General features: G+C 38.1%; 1 protein-coding gene across 1 annotated transcript; it reads left to right on the plus strand.

Annotated features, from left to right (window-relative positions):
• The first annotated feature begins 2,129 nt into the window (after window positions 1–2,129).
• On the plus strand, window positions 2,130–19,026 carry BST1 (bone marrow stromal cell antigen 1). The gene is made up of 9 exons (XM_040594409.1): window positions 2,130–2,531; window positions 6,355–6,484; window positions 7,556–7,691; window positions 8,175–8,257; window positions 8,862–8,938; window positions 11,045–11,137; window positions 13,158–13,244; window positions 13,759–13,818; window positions 17,763–19,026. Exons 1-9 carry the CDS (start codon window positions 2,365–2,367, stop codon window positions 17,875–17,877), a joined length of 948 nt encoding a protein of 315 aa, XP_040450343.1. The 5' UTR covers window positions 2,130–2,364; the 3' UTR covers window positions 17,878–19,026.
• Window positions 19,027–19,101: the final 75 nt, after the last annotated feature.

Here is a 19,101-nt window from a genome sequence, read left to right on the forward strand (position 1 = left end):
ATATGCTGCCAGTTTTTCTAACTCTGCTTCATGGACAATAACCTTTTCTCGGAGCGAGGGGCAGAGAGCAAGGGTCACTGGTCTGTATCCAGTGTGAATTGCCAGAGCCTGGGAGGCAGGGTGGACAGCCTGTTTGTGGCAGTGAAGTACAGTACTGTAAGAGAAAGTCCCTGATAATGGGATTAAATTACTGAATTTTTCATGGACGAGTTTAAGAGGAGACTTGGTCATTTTCTACAAGAATTTATATGGAGGGAAGTTTTCTGAGGGTAGACTTCATTAACGTAACAGAACAAGACAGAGCTCCAATGACTGGAAGCTAACGATACACAAGTTCAGGCCAGAGATAAGGTCTGACTCTTAAGTTTAGCCATCACGTAAAGTATTTAAATCAAAACTAAGAACATAAATTAAAAATGGCTGTGCTGAGTCAGGTCAGAGGCCCTGCTGGCTCAGTGTTGTGTTTTCAGAAGTGGCCAGTGAGGAAAGGGAGCTCCACAGGCGATGAGGTGGGGATCCCAGCAGTCCTTTGATTCATTTCCATTGCCTCTAAGGATCTTATGACAGATCGTCTCCTTTTTTGGATAACACCATGAGCAGCACCCACATCTTCTTCACAAAGCTGGTGAGTTCTAACCTGGTGTGTCCTTGGAGAAAAGCCGCAATGGCTCTATCTGTATAGAGAAATACAGATAAACTCTGTAATGGCTCTATCTGTATAGAGAAATACAGATAAACTCTGTATCTATCTTTATGTTTTTTCAACTTCTATTTTAAGCAGAAGTTTTAGTCTTGAAACAAAAATCAGTAACAATTTCTGCCTTGTTCTATATAGATCACATCAGTGATGGCTCTAGTTTCTGTTAGCCCTGAAATTACTGAACAAAATTTGGTTGCGGCAAAGCTGATAATAATAATAATAATAAAATGTTTACTTGCATGGATTATTGCACTCTCTAATCCTGAACCAAAGCAGTGACTTGAAACTGTTTAACATGCTCGTGCCCTATCGGCACGGCCTTGTTTCAGAGAAATAGGGAGAAAAAGCATCAGAGAAGTAGCTGAAGTACAGCATTTGCTCTGTTTCCACCATATCAAGCACAACATTGCACATCCATTTCTGGTTAAATCTGGCTTTCCTGAAGACTCTGCTGCAGGTAACAAACCAACTGGTTATTTTTGTCACATTTACAGGAGAAATCCATCATCAGCAATTTACTGGATGATTAGCAAGATTTTGCCTTCAGCAAAATCCATCGGCTGAGTACCAGTGCATCAATATAAGCATGACACTATATAAATAAGTACATAAATAATAAAGATATATATATTCACTGAGGCATGGAGCTTGTTTAATGGAAAAAGAAAGAGCCAGAATGTTCCTCAGAAATGTGAGTCCACTGGCAAATTACTCTTAAGGTTGAAAAAATACTTCTTTTTTTAAAAAGGGAAAAAAAGTAGTGTGGTTGTATTTGCAGCAGTGTATACCACAGAACAGTTACACTGAAGATTAATTGATGCCATTTGATGATCTAACAAAGTGCTTAGGGAAGAGATGCTGGAGGAAGAATAAGAGTAAACAGAAGTTGAAGAGATTCCTTCAGTGCACAGAAAGTATGTCTGAATCCTTTTGGTTCTTGTTATGATTGATTCCTGCCTGCAGGGTGGTTTTGTTCATGTAGACTTTAAACACGTATCATCACACCAAAATGTTGCTGTCAGTATTCAGGGGAAAGCTGGGAAAAGGGCTGACAAATGTTACCCCTGTGCAATACAAGATCACCTGAGAATTTGTATATTTATGCAATCATTACCTGTATATTTCAATATTTTTTTTTCTTGATATGTATTTCAGCATGTTTTTCAGCCATTAGAGAAATATATGCAAAAAGTATAGCCTTTTTAAAATTAAAAGAAACCGGTCTGAAACATGTTACTTGCATGTTTTAAGCACCGTGATGTTTTAGAAAGGTGTAGCGTGGCTATGAATATTAAGCCGACCTAAGGCATTGTAAACACTGAAGTGCTACAGGCTTTTTCTCACTTCACGGAAATACATTGTAATTCTTCCCAGTTATCACCAGGTGGCAATACCATGACCGTAAAAGTCTTATTTTTCTGAAGGGGCAACAGACATGAGGAAGTGATGTATCCCTGTGCTGCGTTCGTTCCAGGAAACAGTTAGATTGCAGTCCCCAGCAAGGTTCAGATTACGGTCTAATTTCATCTTTTGTGTACAAAGCTATAGCCAGTATTGAAAATCTTAAACGTTAGGCCTCCAGGTTTCCATTTAGATTGTCATTTAACACTGGTTTGGGTTTTTTTTCTTTCTTTTTTTTGAAGAACTTGGGTTGTCAAGAATTCATGATGAAAAGCCTTTTTCTGTCTGTCTTGCTAGTCTCTGTACTGTTTATGAACAGCTCAGAAGTGCAGGGAAAGAAATGGAAAGGCGAAGGTACAACACTAAACCTGGAAAATATTGTCATCGGAAGATGCTATGAGTATATTAGAATTGTGAATCCTGCTGTTGGGTAAGTTTTGCTTGTTTCTGGATTAGTTTTTTATGTTCTGTACAGAATGGCTATTCATCAGAAGCCTGATGTTTTGCTCCTAGCCATGAAAGCAATCCTATCAAAGCCAACATGCTTGTAGCTGTCTAGAAACAAAAAATGAACTTTGGTGGATGTCATTATAAAAATAGTGTAATTAAGGCAAGATCTGTAATCCTTCAACTTTTTATTTCACATTTCCCTCCCCACCCCACCCCCCCCTGCCCTCCCCCACACTAGTGCCACAATATTCTGTAAGGAGAACACCATGCAGAAATGGTGGAGATAGTGTATCTGAAGTACCAAATCTCTGACAGTGCTCCTGGGAAGACCAGCTTTACTTCACATGCCTTGTATGTCAGGTCATGTAAAGGAGAGCACTACACTATAGCTATCCTGTGGTACTGAAAGAGACTGTGTAGCTCATCCACCTGAAAAATCAGGTTAACCTGAAAATGTTATCAGCTGCTGAAGTATGATTACCATGAGCTTTCACTGAATTGTGTTAATTCCCCGGAACTGGAGGTTAAGTCAGACACTTTGTTAAAATGCCGCTTTTTCTGTCTTCCTTACATTGTTTGGTCTTCAGTGAAAAGGAAAAAAACCCTAAGAAGGACAGTCTCCTGGAGTTCAGTCCTTTATTCTGCCCCTAAATTTTGTCCTGATAGTTTGAAGAGGTATTTGCAGAGAGGACTTGGCAGGGTTCCTGCAGCATTGAATTGTGATCTTAAACGCGGTTAGATTGTGTTGCATAGTACCAGCAAGTATCACCTCCTTCCCCCAACCTCCCATTTTCATTTCCTGCTGCAAAAGAGGAAGATAAAGGACTGAAAACAGGTTCATGGCTTTTAACAAAGGCAAAACAATATGTTTCTTCCTAATAACATTCCAAAGTTACCAGAAGTGTTTTGGTTCGTGTCTCCATGAATGAAAAAGACATCCTAATGCCAGCAACATGGTACTAAAATTTCAGCTGAACAATTCCAGTTTGGCAGAATTATAAACAAGTCACAATGGAAGGTGCCAGTACACTTCTGACTATAGATTTCTACACACCTACAATATAATGTATAATACAAACTGCAAAAACGTAAATCAGTTAACAGTTGTGTAAGCATATGAAGTCTGGTCTTGCAGTAGGCTTTAGATAGGTAGAGTTCTTCTTGGAGTTAACAGATATCGCTTCATTTATATCTGAAGCAGGACACTAATAATACAGAATACACTAAAATGAGCAACATAAAGGATGGTTACTGTGGAAATGCTAACTTCATTAACTGATTTGGGCTTTATATATAAATACAATATTCTTGAAAGTATTTCTATATGTATGTCTATATTTATGACAGTTTTGTGGTCTAATTAATTCCTGTGACATTTTCACAACATAATTTTAAAATTGAGAAGTCTGAACACATTCTTCAAAGTACTCTTGCTCAGAATAGCATGAAGCCAGGCTGGACATTAGGACTGCTTTCCTGAATTAAGGCCCAAAATGGCATTGTAAAAAGAAGAGCTGCACAATTAATTTCATATTATGTGGTTTTTTTCTCTTTCCCTTAGGTCTATAAGCAAATAGTGTAATATAAACAAAATGGAAATTTCATATTGCACAGGTGCAAAACAGATATTCAAATTATTTATAACCCTTTCTGTTCATTGTCTGTTTCTTAATTGCCCCCAGGATAGCTTTTACAGAGACATAGCCACCTGGATAGGTTTTGCTTCTGAATTTATGTGCAAATAGAATAATTTTTTAAAAGTACTTTGCTAACAGCAAAGAAGCTAAGAAGCTAGAAAGGCATGTCTTTACACTGCAACATACTTAAAACATAAAGATGATTATAGAAAGGTATGAAAAACGTTCCCTTACTTTAAAACAGAACATGCAAAATAGTAGTTAAAAGAGACATTTTACAAAATGATATGGTTATGTAGAAGTGAGAGATTTAATTTTCTAAGAGGAATATGCTATATAACACAGATGTTCCTCTAGTGCATATCCCCCATATTTCTTTATTTGAAATATATAATGGAAGATTTTAGAACATAATTTTTTTGGAGTCACTACTATGAAATAAATCTAATACACCTTATTAGTGTCTGTTGAGTTTGGATGGCATTGCCCTGAACTACGGTCCTTCCCTTCCCTACTCTGTAGTTTCAAAAATTTTTTTTGTGAGCTAAGAAATTTTGAGTAACAGAGCAGAATAATCCTTTTGATTTACGAGCTGTTCAAACCTGGGTGAGAAGACATGAAGAAAAAAAAAAATGCAGTATGTGTATTAACCAGAAAATTAGTTCTGGATTCAACTGTCAAGAATGATGTTAAGAGTTCAGTTGATAATAATTTACAAGTACTAGCATGAATAAGTTAGTGTTTACAGTAGACAGCTCTTTAGCAGAATGAGACAAGTATATAGAAAGTTAGAATGAGACAAGTATATAGAAGTTTAACAGCTTGATATCAGTAATAAGGTGCAAATATTTTTATCACATAAGGCTATTTAAGCATTGGAACTACGAATCGAGGGTCATATTACATTACTGAGGATTTTCAGATCAAGATCCCATATTTGCCTACAATACATTGGGGGTTTTTTATACAGTTGGAAGCATAACCAGAGATTGCTGTAAGAATCTGGTCAGTTTCCTGCATGGGAGCTGTGTAGCTCATCACAAGGGGTCCTTTAATTTTAAATTATCTGTGACATTCAGCATCACAGAGCAGCCTGTTAAAGAATTTCATTAGGAGAAGCACCCCCAGAAACCCTGCTGTCTATGGACGACATCAAATGAGCAAAACACTGTAATGGCAAAGTTTGGTTTACTTGCCTGGACTACTGTTGTTCAAGCTACAGCTTTGCAATTACAGCTGTTGGCGTTAGGAATGCTGCATGCATATAAAATACATTATTCTGTTTTGCACAGTGTTTCTGGCATAAACATCGGCACAGCGTACGAGGGGAAGGTACTGTGGAAAAGTGGTGAAAGAAGCAATTCCCTTTTTAATTAGTCCAGGCAGGCTCAGAGCCGTGGCAGATGAGATCCTGCAAATCCAGAGAGATAAAACACTTCCAACCATAGATGGCCTGGCCTGGCCTTCTGCAGGAGATATTGTCCCCAAGGCAGAGCTGGCAGAAGGGAACTATCGAAGTGCACAGCCTAGCATCTTATTTCAGGCCCCCCTTCACAAGCAGTTTGAATGTTGAATCCTAACAGCATTCTTGTAGCTCCTGCACAGTGACAGTACATGTACCACATGGTCACTACACTCATTCCAGCGAGGTAAAACTGCATAACCCTAGGGCCTATATACACAGAAGAAATGTCTTGGTCAAAACCATTATTCTACCATCAAAAGTTTTTAGTAACTCCTCCTGCATTGAATCTAACATTTTAAGACTAATTTTACATTCCAGTAGCTTTGCACATTTACCTACGCTTTAATTGAAATGGCTTTTTGAATCTGGAAAATTTCAAAGCAAGCTGTTTTCTTTAGTATTTTTACAATGCTGGATAGTGATCTCACTGTGTATACTGTACCTTCTTGATTTACTTCTAATTCCACATTGTAAATCCTAATATTTTCATTGCTACTTCTTAATCTCCTGCTGTTAGGAGTCAGGAAAAGACAGGATCTATATGCTCTCCTGGATTGCAAGTTTTCTACCAGCCTGACTTCAGTTTTCTATCTTAACCTTGTAGGGGTTTTAATTTGGGAATTTGAAGAAGTTGGGAACAAATTGCTTTCATGCTCTGCTTTGAAAAAAACAATTCTATTTGTTTGTTTCAATGATTACAGTGAGAAGAATTGTTCAGAGATATGGGAAGCGTTTAAAAATGCATTTATTAACAAGGATCCTTGCAGCATTCTGCCTAAGGACTATGAATTATTTATCAACCTGTCATTGCACGAAATTCCACCTAACAAGGTAATGATTTTTGATGTTGAGTTAACAATCCTGTGACATCCAGCAGATTTTCCATAACACAGTTCAAAACTGACCGAGAGTCATTCTGTGGCTGACTCAGGACGTATTATTTTTGGCCTGTCTGTAGTTTACAAACTGAGCTCAGGCTTGATGGCATTTTTCAGTGTGTTTGACTGCATTTATTTTTTGCAGTAACTTCTCAGCACATCCTTTATTTTCATACCACAGTGCCAGGAGCTCTGTTGTAGTGCCTGGATTTCTACTTTTTCTCAAGTTAGGTGCCCTGCCTGCAAAGACTTTGTCTGCTGTCACCTTTTGCTTCCACTCCTCACAGCCAAGTCTCAGGGCAATGACATGTTAAACATTGACATGTTAAACAAGCATCAGCAGAAACGAGATAGGATGTCATTGCATGCTAGAAAAAGTAAGGGTTTGATGTGCTGGCAGCTGCAGAGATGTGAAAGTGCAAAAAAGACAGCTCTTCATGCCGTCATAGCTCATCAGAATGTGTGCTTTGGCCTTTTCTAAAAGGTTGTGCTTTAAAGCAGGTTTTCCTCTAGCACAATTACTCCTTATTTCTAAATGATAAAAGCTAAACCAACAAATACTCCTGTCAACACAGCTTAATTCATGAAAGATTTTTTCAAACACAGAAATAGAACTAGACAGATGATTTTTCCACAACATAGCAGTGTGAAAGAATTCTGGTAAAATATATATGGCTTATAAATATGTGTCATCCCTTTTTCTCCCTTTTCCTAAATCTGTCTGCTGAGAAAGAAGAAGCTAGGCCTAACTATATTTAATATAGGCTTATATCAATTACCATGGTATGAATGCCCCTCAAGCCTCTAGTGGCCAGAACACCACTGAAAAAAAACCCCAAACCCCAACAAACTTTGTTCCTCTGAAGAGACAGCTAACATTGGTGGTTATTAGCTTGATTTTGAAAGAAATACCAAAGCATGTTTTAAACTGTTTTCAACACCCCATAATCTCATTGTGCCCATGCCCAAGTGATGGTTCATTTCTTCTCTTTTTTTTTTTCCTTTTTTTTTTTTTTTTATATAGTCTCTCTTCTGGGAAAATAATCAGCTGCTAGTCAATAGCTTTGCTGGCAGAGGCCGTCGCTACATGTCTCTGGCTGATACTCTGTTTGGCTTCTTTGGAGATTTTCTAAACTGGTGTGGGCAGGAAAACAGCGCTGGTAAGGTGATGAGTGCTATATTAAACATCTGTCTGTAAAACCATAATGGAGACTGACTGCTGTGTTCTGGAGGAGCTAATTTTACTCTCGCCCCATGAAAGGGGTAGCTTCACTGTCTCTTTTTCTCCTGTTTTCTGTGAATATTTAACATTGCAGTCAGGGAACCACACAGTGAAATCTAAACAGTGCTGCACAGGAGATAAATTTCCTTCTCAGTCCTCTGAACGTGGAGCTTTTTGCATCCCAGATACAGAGTTAGAGCCGTTTCAGCCAAATTATTGAATACACAGAATGTCACTGTTTGTGTAAAATGCAAAGGATGGAAAATGATTGAAAAAAATGCAACTGTCAGCTTTCAGTGTTATGTCAGACCATCTTGTATGTTCAATGAGTAACATGCAGAAATGTTTAACTGCTTTCTAAGGTCACTGGTTATGATCATTATCGTCTCTCTAATAGCACAAATCACATGTCTTCCTACAGAACTGGACTATGAATCCTGCCCTACCACAGAGGAATGTGAAAACAATGCAGTGGAATCTTTCTGGAGAATGGCCTCAGTCACTGTAAATACTGCATTAGTGCTGACTTTGTACATTAGTGTGTGTGTCCTGGGTGTTTCAGGAAAACATTGCCAGATCAAAACAGATTTAAGTCTGTAACTGTGCTAGATTATTTCCTCTGATACAAATACACTCTTTTAGACTGGGTACAGTGCTTTAGCAAGAGGAATCTAACTTTCATCCTAGCTACATAATGTGTTAAAATTCTGTGTCAGCTTTGTTAATATATGTTAAGCATGTAATAAGCACCATAAGCACACTAGTTGCCTACAGAATATGGTCCTAAGAGACATTTGACAGCCTTGGTGGAAATCCTTTATTCACAGATCAAACCCAACACAATGTGCCAAAATGCTTTCTTCCTATGTTGAAGAAACTATTCATAGGTGTGAGAAAATAGTTTGAGAAGATGCACTGAATTCATGCACTGGCTATTTAGCTCTTGTTCTCCTTGCAGTGACCTGCTAGTGTGTTACTTTGGTATTATTTTCACAGTTCTGATATTCTTCTTGATAAAATTTTTCCTTGGTCATTGTTGCTTGCAATACAATACTGTCATATGACAAATCTGTAAATGAGTTCTGAAAGAAATTGTTATGTATTGCAGTATGCACAGCACAGTTCTGGGGTGATACATGTATTGTTGAATGGTTCTGCAGCTGGAGGAGCCTATCCAGACCCAGGGTAAGAAAACTGAATTATTTATGTGTGCAAGGTCTGATGCCTGCTAAAAAAGGGTCAACAAGTTGTTTGGGTCTTCTGCTGCACAAAGCATGGGAAGTATAGCTGAAAGAGCCTGTTGCATAAAAGTCTGCTGAGTTGTGGGGACAACTGTAATTGTCCCCAGCTGTAGGAATTAACATGAAATGTGTTGAAACAATCCTTTTGACTCCTGCATTTTACAAACTGCTGTGACAAGCAGGATATGTGCTCTTTGAAAGCAGCCTTCAAGTCAGCCAACATCCTGCAGCAAAGTGTGTGTCCTCAAAAAGATAAGCATTACACAATTTCTATTCAGGGACGTCTCCAAAGAGAGGCTATTGTTACAAGGAGTGTAGCCTGTCTCCAGCCTAGGAGCAAACTTGTGAAGTTCTATAGGGAAAGTGCTTTGTCCTACTATTTCTCCATGACCAAGAGAGGAGGCAGTTTGAGATCCATCATGGTTTAAGAAAGCAAAAAAGCTTGTTGAGAAGGATAATAGCAAGGATTAGCTTCCTCTTCTCCTCATTCCCTTATATATTAAGGATAGATATACTTTCCCTGATTTACAAGGGTACCACTATACAGAGGTTCATCTAAGCCTATATTTAAAATTTATTGTAAAAGTACATCCTTAAGAACTTTTATGTAACATGTGGCTGTAGTGACAGTACCTTTGATGAAAAATACAACTGTCCTTACCTCAGCAACTGTCCTGTCCAAGGCAGCTAAAACCCACCATATTTTACACATCCATAAAACAAATCCTCCTCCTGTGTACTCACTGAGGACTAAGAGTGATCATTAGTAAGTTAATTTTATCTCCAGATAGGAGAGAAACAAGAACCATCTGTTCCAAAACACCTACTACCTACGTACCTCTGTCCCCTAAAAGGTCCGTCTCTATACACGTCTTTCAGCTATCGAGAAGACTTACATGGTCTCCTTGGTCAGGTGGTCAGCTGGGATCAGGTCTTCTGCAGATGATAATAGCTGGCAGCAGGTTAATGACCAGAATCCAATGTAGATTCCTTATATCAGAAACGGATACCTTATTTCTGTTAATTTACAGATTCCTTATTTCAGAAACCTCTTACACATAAATCCATTCTACCACTTCCCTGAATTGCCTGTCTGGAGGTATTGTGACCAGTGAAATCTCCACCACTGGAACAAAGCCTGCCAAGAAAAAAATACAAAGCCAGTTAATCCATCTATTTCCTTGGCTGGGTATTTTCAGGTCCATTTATGACTGAATTTGTTTAAGAGGTCTTGTTTGAAAGAGGCTTAGGGTTGAATAGTTGATAGCAGAAGGTAATCTGAAACATCTGTCTGTCTTCCCAAACATCTCTCTGGTCTGTTTTCAAGAATTTCAAAGCCACTTCCAAAGTTTATTCATGGCACGGGGGTTGGAACTAGATGATCTTTAAGGTTCCTTGCAACCCAAACCATTCTATGATTCGATTATTTAGTTGCCATTTTATTATCTTGTTTTAATTGTTATTTAAATACCTATCAAAGTCAATTTACACAAAGTAATAAAGGGGAAGATTCCCTAGCCTAGGGATGGACATGTCTAGAAGTTTCTCCCTTATGATCTTATATATCTTAGACAAATACTTCACGTTACTGTGATTTGTGACCTAAAAATATATTTGTCTTGTGGCTGATATTTTTTTATTTAAAGCAAAATTGTAATTGTGTCTAAAAGCAGTAACCACAAAAATTACCTTTTTTTTTTTACTAAGTATCAAATGCTTTTTGTTTTGTTTTTGCATTTTTTAAAGACCACTTCATTCTGGTTCACCTCTAAGTTGTGCCTTCTTTTAGCTGAGCCCCTCTAAGCTGAAGAATATGAAAACAAAATTTATGATTAAATGCCTTTGACCTTTGAAGACAGACAAGACACTCTGAATGTGAATCACATTTTTCTACTCTGTGTTGAGTCTGATTGTAACCAGAAGTTATAAATGTATAATTGAGCAAGCCCATACCCTACAGCAGGATCAGAGCCTTCATTAATACAAAAGGGAAAAAATTTGTTAATTTTTCATGTTCTTTATAGTTCTAAAAAATTGTTTCTTGCAATAGTTTTTTTGCAGATTATGAAATACCTAATCTCCAGAAAGACAAAATCTCGCAAATTGTCATCTGGGTTGTGGATGATATTGAAGGACCGGATATGTAAGTTACATCTTATTTGTATTTAATTTCTCCTTTTTGGACCTGTCTTTAAAATTTCACCTTAGCTGATTATATTTGCATAGCAATTAAACTAAAAATATTTTCGTTTCAGAAAGCATTTTAGATGCTTTCACTAACAGAGAAGGCATACCCTGCCATTCCCAAAGACTACAGGAATACCAGAATTAGACAAAGTATAAATAAATTTTAACATTAGGTCTGGAATCCACTCTTGGTTAGATGTGCGTGTGGATCTCAGACCTTGAGTGAACATATAGCATGTACAGTTTTACTAAGAAATGTTTCAATCTGAATTTCTGATTAAATGCTGACATGGAATATTTCTTTTGCCTTGCCATATGCATTCTTTTCGTTTTCACCTACCTTAACTGTTTGAAAATTAGTGGAAACAGAGAAATACCATGTGGGGGTCTTGTTTACTCTTGATACTTAAAATGAATCCAATAATAAAATTCAGGCTTTAGAAAGGTCTAATTTTGATATTTAAAATTAATTTAATTAAAATGATAAAAATTTTCAAAAAAGCCCCCAAAACCCCAAACAGATAAATAAAACAAAACAAACCAGATGACTCCAAACAGCATAGCCTGTTAGTAAATACTGTAGACCAAGTGAGTTTTCAACAGAAACATCATCGAAAACGGACTTTGAAGTTAAAACAATGAAATCATTAGTCCTAATTTCTGATTAAATTAACTAGGGACTGATTAAAGGAAGAATTAAATATTTTTTTCATTATAGCTTTTGTGAGGATCCCTGCAAATGTACATAGATGAATCAGGGGTAGGGGAACCCCAACCATCTACAAGGTCCCTATAGTTCAGCATAACATGGTGGTACTTCATTGGTCTTAAAACTGGCCTGGGTGAAGAGTGCCAGAGAAATGGACTCAGATGTCACCATACCCACCACTGGTGGCTGAATCCCTGGTGTCATCTGCACTCTTAGGAGCATGAGGCTTCTGTTCTTGCTTCAGTGTTTTTTAGTTGCATCCATTCATTTTGTGTCATTTCCCTTTTACATTTTGTCTCTTCTATCTCCTTTTGCCTTTCTTTCATTAAATTTTGGCATGGCCGACCCAGACCCAGACCCAGACCACATATTTCATCATATACAAAACATAGTTCAGATTAGCATTTTTCAGCCTTTCTCTTTACATCAGAGAATCATACCCTTTTTAGAAAAAAAAAATACAGCTCACCTTTGCAAAAGTTGCCCATATTACAAAGAAAAAATCAGACAACCACTGAATGTTAATGGATGCATGGGAATATTTGTGTGCTTTTATTAATTGCTTTTTACAATGATTTTGTTAGTCCTCATATTATTTCTTTACTCATTAATATTTACTAAACAATGTGTAAGTAGCACTGGCCTTAATACTTGATGTTGGTGTGAGTCTGAGAGGTCTCAGTAGGTTCTGTATTGTGCTAAACTTTCTTTTGCTAATTGGGCCACAAATTAAAAAAATCAGTGCTAGGCACAGAAGCTGCATTTAGGATTGTTTCTGGTTTCTTCTCTCTCCTTGCGTTTTTTTATTTTTCTGTATTCAAGACAGAGAACAAACTTCTAAAAAGAAGAATAATTCCAATTTATTATAACCAACTTATTCTGTAAAGACAGCTAGCATCACCTTTAGCACCACCTAAATAGTGGCCAAAGAGTATTACAAATGAAACAGTTATTATTTTAGAAAATTATTTAGCTCTTTTTCTGTTTGTCAGTGAAATATTAAAGGTGAGAATATTGGTTAATAGAATATGCAAATGCTACACTGGCTGAAGCCAATCTTCTAGTCTCTGCAAACTGAGTATAAAATGTTAAATGACTGTAAGCAAATGAAGCATTATAAATAGTGATGTACACCAGTTTTCTGTAGGTTTTAAGGAATATAGAAGAGGCAAAGTAATAAGGGTTTACTTTACTAATTCCATCAGGTTCTGTGAAAGGAAATTAGATAATAAAAGACTTGCAATAGTATTAATATCCTTTCTTACAGAGAATCCTGTGGAACTCATAGTGTAAAGATATTAGAAAACAGGCTGAAAACCCTTGGTTATGACGTCACCTGCACTGACAATTACAAGTAAGTGAAAATCCTTCATTAATATGGTGTATTTAGAGAAGGACCTGATCTATTTTAAATTGTTTCTTACCTTCCAATACTTAATTGCCATTAATGTTGTGTCTTCAGTAAGAGGGGTGTTGGAGGGATGATGTCACATTTTTCAAACTTAGCATTTTTCACTTGTGAATTGAGCGAAACACTACACTGTATTGTATAATTAAGTGGAATATTATACTTACCCATTGTCAGACACAGAATATGGTGTCATGTGTTCCATTTCACTCTAAAATCTTTATTTGGATTGAAAATCTAAATAACAGAAAAAACTACTGTTGAATATCTGCAGAATTACTAGTTATTCACAGTAGTATTCACAGCTCTAGTGATTCACAAAATAGGTTGTGGGATAAATATAATTGAAGGGAAGCTTTAGGCACGGTAATACTGTTGACTTTGTTTCATTTGGTTTTTTTTCATTTGTTTTCCTCAGTTTTCTTCCTGAAAGATGCTAAATAAAATTGTATCTTTACAGGTCTGTAATGCTCTTACTCTGCCTGGATTATCCTGATGATTCTAAGTGTACCCTTTCATCGTAAGTAAAAGGAGTCCAGTCCATCCTCAATGTCATTACAACCAAATAAATAATGCAGAAATCAACAGTTCAACAGATTCCACCTCTATCATCTATTATATATCACCCATGCGCAATATACTTATGCTGGAATTTATTACTTGCTGTGTATTAAGTAAGCAGTTTCTATCTACAAATATAGTGCAAAATAGTCTGTGAGCACCGGCTGTTCAAAATCAGGTGTTAATATACAGTCACCTTGTATATCAATGATAGTATGAATGAAGTTTGTAACTATCAGTGTTCTGATGCAAAATCTATTACAAATTTGAAATTGCTTTCATTGGCATTCTTCCTTGAATAATGAAATTGTAGGACAAATGACAACAGATCTAAAGGACATTTCTCCAGCTACTGGAACTTTCAGCTCCAAATTTTGAGAAAGTTTTTTTTTTGATCTTCCATTTTATGTGTAAACCCAATTTCTATATTTTAATGTATTTACCTTAGGCCTGTAGGTTATCTGCAGAGATGCAAATTACATCTGAGGTACGCCTTTCTTACAAGCGTCACTCCCAGACTAAGCTTTAATAGTTTCCCTTCCTATTCATGTTTTTCTTTATTCTATAAAGAGGTTTAAGTTAATTTATGATGTATTTCAGTGAATTTACAGTAAAGATGGCTGTTTTCAATTGTGGCTAAGTGTCTTAATCTATATGCTGTTGCATGTATAGGTACATATAAGGTACTCAAATACCTGAATATGAAAACTTCCTCACAGTTTGGAAAGTTGCAGGATACATAGATGCATAAGAGTTGTTCTCTGCATAATCCAGACATTTGGCCACATGGAATCATGGAATGATTTGAGTTGGAAGGGACCTTAAAGATGATCTGCTTCCAACCCCCCTGCCATGGGCAGGGACACCTTCCACTAGACCAGGCTGCCCGAAGTCCCATCCAGCCTGGCCTTGAACACTGCCAGGGATAGGACATCCACAGCTGCTCTGGGAAACCTGTTCCAGTGCCTCACCACCCTCACAGTAAAGAATTTCTTCCTAATACCTAAACTAAATCTAACCTCTTTTAGTTTAAAACCATTACCCCTTGTCCTATCACTGCAGGCCCTACTATAAAGCCTGTTCCTATCTTTCTTATAAGCCCCCTTTAAGTATTGGAAGGCTGCTATAAGGTCTGTCTGGAGCCCTCTCTTCTCCAGGCTGAACAACCCCACCTCTCACAGCCTGTCTTCATAGCAGAGCTGCTCCAGCCCTCTGATCATCTTTGTGGCCCTCCTCTGGGCTCACTCCAACGGGTCCAGGTCCTTCTGCTGCGGGCCCCAGCACTCCAGGTGGGGTCTCACAAGAGTGATGCAGAGGGAGAGAACCACCTCCCTCAACCTGCTGGTCAGGCTTCTTCTGATGCAGCCCAGTACCCAGTGGGCTTTCTGGGCTACAAGCACCCATTGTGAGGCCATGTTGAGCTTTTAGTCCACAAGCAGCTCTAATTCCTCCTTCTCAGGGCTGCTCTCAACCCATTCTCTGTTGAACGCCACAAGGTTCACATGAGCCCACCTCTCAAGCCTGTGAAGGTCCCTCTGGATGGTATCCCCTCCCTCCAGTGTGCCAAATGCACCACTCAGCTTAGTGTCATCAGCAAACTTGCTGAGGGTGCACTCAATCCCACTGTCCATGTCGCTCACAAAGATGCTGAAAATCTATCTCCTACTGTCCTTTCTGCCTAATTCAAACAGCTGCAACTCTTTTGTATGTTAATACTTACGTAATACTGCAATGATAACTTCTGCTATGAAAGAACTGATTTTGTTATGGCAGCAGAGAGGTGGGACTCCTGCTTGCCTGCCTCTGGCTCTGTGGCAGAAATGCTTCATGCAGTGCAGAAAAGGCGTATATCACTTTCTGCAGCATACATTCAGTTTTTAATACACCCTTTTGGAGAAAGTGAGAATTCTCTGTTCCTGCCGATCACTGAAAGCTTTTACTCAACCTGTCATGCAACAACATTATTCTTACATTCAAATTACATCCCAGCACCAGCTTATAACTGTGTGATGAAAACAGTGGCATTCTAGGTATCACTGATAGCTCCAGACTCCTAGGTAGTAGATCACGGAACAGGCTTTCTGTTCTGTTAAAGCATTTGTTTGTTACTAGATACCACTTGCATGGTGAATTAAAGGTAGGGTTTCCTTGTTCTGCCAGTAAATGGTAAGGTTTTTGTTCATGTGTGAAAATAAAATACAATTGTCCTGTGCAAATCTGCAGCTGTGAATGTGGTGACAATATTAACAAATAGGAAGAAAATGCACTTTACAGGACTTTAAAAAATATAATATTGTGAAGTCTTAACAGAAGATTTTTCTCTTCTCCATGTTTTAAACCATTTCCCTCAAAATTCTGTGATGTGAGTACATTCCTCAGCTGAGAAAACCGGAATAAGAAGGCTTTTGGCTTTTTTACTGGCTTTTTCCAGTATTACCATATAGTGCTTGCAGTACGTAAGCAGGGGAGCAGCCACCCCTTCCTTTCCATCCATGTCAGTACTTAAATTAATATGATCACTAGCATATTCTAAGCACCAGTCTCATACTCTCCTGGGGTAACTACTAAGCAACTCACCATTAATCTCCTTCTTTAGGAAAAATTTCCTTGCTTCTTCCCTTCCCGAGCCTTCTATTCCATCCCGTATGTATGGCAGTGTGATAGGCCTGATTCACTTCATATCTGTACTATCCCTAATCAAGACAGAGCTTCCCAATCTGAATGTTATCATTGCCTCTCCCTGAAATTGAAGTAGCTAAAATACTTCAAGCCAACGAGTATTTACGGTCTTCCCCAAATCACTTACTTCTCTGCAGTAACATCTCCACTGAAATTAGCTGCCCTTTCAGAAAGCCTTAAGCAGATATATATAAATTATTTGATGATTATCTTCTACATCTGTTTTCTCCATGGATGGATCCCTGCTCTCTGATAGTCCATTAACTGACATGGGAACAGTTTGGTCAGCAGGGGTATCAATATTAAGAGTGTGTATGTGTTAGGAAAAGGTTTTCTTTCAGAGTGTGTATGCTTAGTGTACACTCAGTGTTCATATTCCCATAATAAATAGTGAGACTAGGTATGCAGCCTCTGTTGTGTCCCCTTTCACAGTGGCTGTTTGCTGTTACAAGACGGATAACTGCCATCTCTGCATCTGGAGAAAAATGTCCTAAGCCCAAAACCACCAGGGTTGAGCAAGTGACTTTTTTTTGTCACCGCAACTCCTGTTACATTGGCATACCAAAGGAGAGGGCTGTGTCAGGGTAGCAGAGGGATGGCCTAGAAGGTGCTGTAATGTACTTGGGGCTTCTTGGGTGGTGACAGAGTCCTTAACTCCTCTCCAGACTTGAACTGTGTTCCTGCCGAGTCAAAATTTGAACGGGCTTGTTGACAGTTTGAAAAAAACTTGTAAGTAAAAAAATACCCACTAGATGGCACAGATGACTTACAAACATAAGCAGAAAGGATGCGAGATGCAACCTACTAGCAGCGGTATTTATTACTTGCATTATTGCAATGTCAGGGAGGCTTAGAAGTGGATCTGGATAGTGTTGTATCAAGTGCTGTAAAATACATATATAGAACTCTAGGATCGCTGCTGCCTAGAAATGCTCTATACAATCTCAAGCATAAGGCCAGAGACAGTAAATGGATGTGGAGAGACAAGGAGGCTTAGGTATTAAGGTAGAATGGAGTGCTGCCAGGGTTTTGAAGGTTTTGAACAGATACCCTGTTTATAACATCATGACAGCCAAAAGGAATCTGGTGGCAAGCTCTTATATTGAAACTTCTAGCTTAGCACTTGGACTGCAAACTTCACCCTTGGCAACAACCCCCTGATACTTAAAAGAATCCTAACTCAGCTCTGTGCTGTGAACATCCTGTTTGTTTTCTTTTCCTCAGATCTGCACCAGCAGCACAAAGAGGACCTGTATCTTCAGACAGAAGAGGCAGCTGGAACAAGCTCATGATTGTTTCTTTTGTAGGCTTTTTGTTCAGATTTGCTTTAGTGTACTAAGTTAATCAACTGAATCCACACTCTGTCTTAGCTGGCTATAAATTTGGCTTCAACTAATTTCTATCTGCAATTTCGCCCTACTTCTGGGACTGAGAAACCTGCATATTAAACCCCTGCATACTTTTATCTAGATACAAACTACTTTTAGTATCAAAAATTGTTCTACTGCTACTACCCTTCATTTCCTTTTCTTGACTAGAAATCCATTGCTATTTCCTCTTACCCTTATTCTCCACAATTAAACTGAGAAGACTTCCTGTACATATATTTCAGAAAGAAAAGTGAAGCTATGCCTGTCATACGTCTCTACACAGCTTACTTTTTTGTAAAAACAGTCCTAGCGTTTGGCCTTGGAAACTGTCTGATTATTGTGTTTTGGCAAGGGGAAATACAAATTCAGATGGCAGGGAGCTTAGATTTCTCACTTGGTACAAAACGGAATAGGTGAGACAGTGGAAAAATGAAACTCATTTTCATAAGTGGTCCAATACTTGGGGCAGACTTACCTGAAACTATCATACATCGAGATTCTGGCTTGTATACTCACATATACTATTTATCAGATATCGATTGCTTCATCATCCACATGGCTGTTCCTCAGCTGGCTGTTTCCTGGCCACTGGATAGCCAATAATCATGAATACCAGGTCTAGAAGGTTCCTCAGGTTTTCCACCATAATATGACGGTTGATCACCATGATGTGATTTAGGGCCTATCAAATTCAGACAAAAACCTGCCAAGTCAGACATCTGCCTGCTTGCAGTGAACTCAGCATGCTTCAGAATATATTGAGAGAGCAACTGCCATTTTGAAGGTCTCTTGAGTTACTTTTGTAGATTATCAAAGTGTTTCAGCTAGATGCTCCTCTAAACCACCAAGGCGTCCAGCTAACAAGATGACACATAAATCTTTGGAAAAATGTAGTTGTTCTTCTAGAAAAACAACTTTAAGTAGAGTTTTGTTGCACATTCTCTGTTAGCTTCTGTATTATTTATTTGTTTCTATTAGCTAGTTGTCAAGAAGCTGGGATAAGACGTTCCTGTTATCTCAGTGCATCTGATTTAGGACTCCAAAGTAGGTTTACATCCTTTCAGTCCCTGGTACAACTGTATCATGTTGTATGTTTGAAAGATAAAATATCTAAAATGTGTTGTTGTTGCTTATTTGTCTGGCTTCCATTCCTGTAACAGTCTTCAATTTGGTTTTATTGCAAATCCCTTTAT

This window comes from Falco naumanni, chromosome 1, assembly GCF_017639655.2.
Source record: "Falco naumanni isolate bFalNau1 chromosome 1, bFalNau1.pat, whole genome shotgun sequence".
Lineage (NCBI taxonomy): Eukaryota > Metazoa > Chordata > Aves > Falconiformes > Falconidae > Falco > Falco naumanni.

What these genes read in the sequence shown, in the direction of transcription:
- BST1 (XM_040594409.1), top strand. Translation starts at nt 2,365, where the DNA reads ATGATGAAAAGCCTTTTTCTGTCTGTCTTGCTAGTCTCTGTACTGTTT. An exon ending in TGGGCAGGAAAACAGCGCTG is followed by an intron (nt 7,692 to 8,174) that starts GTAAGGTGATGA and finishes GTCTTCCTACAG; the next exon opens with AACTGGACTATGAATCCTGC. An exon ending in GGAGAATGGCCTCAGTCACT is followed by an intron (nt 8,258 to 8,861) that starts GTAAATACTGCA and finishes TATGTATTGCAG; the next exon opens with TATGCACAGCACAGTTCTGG.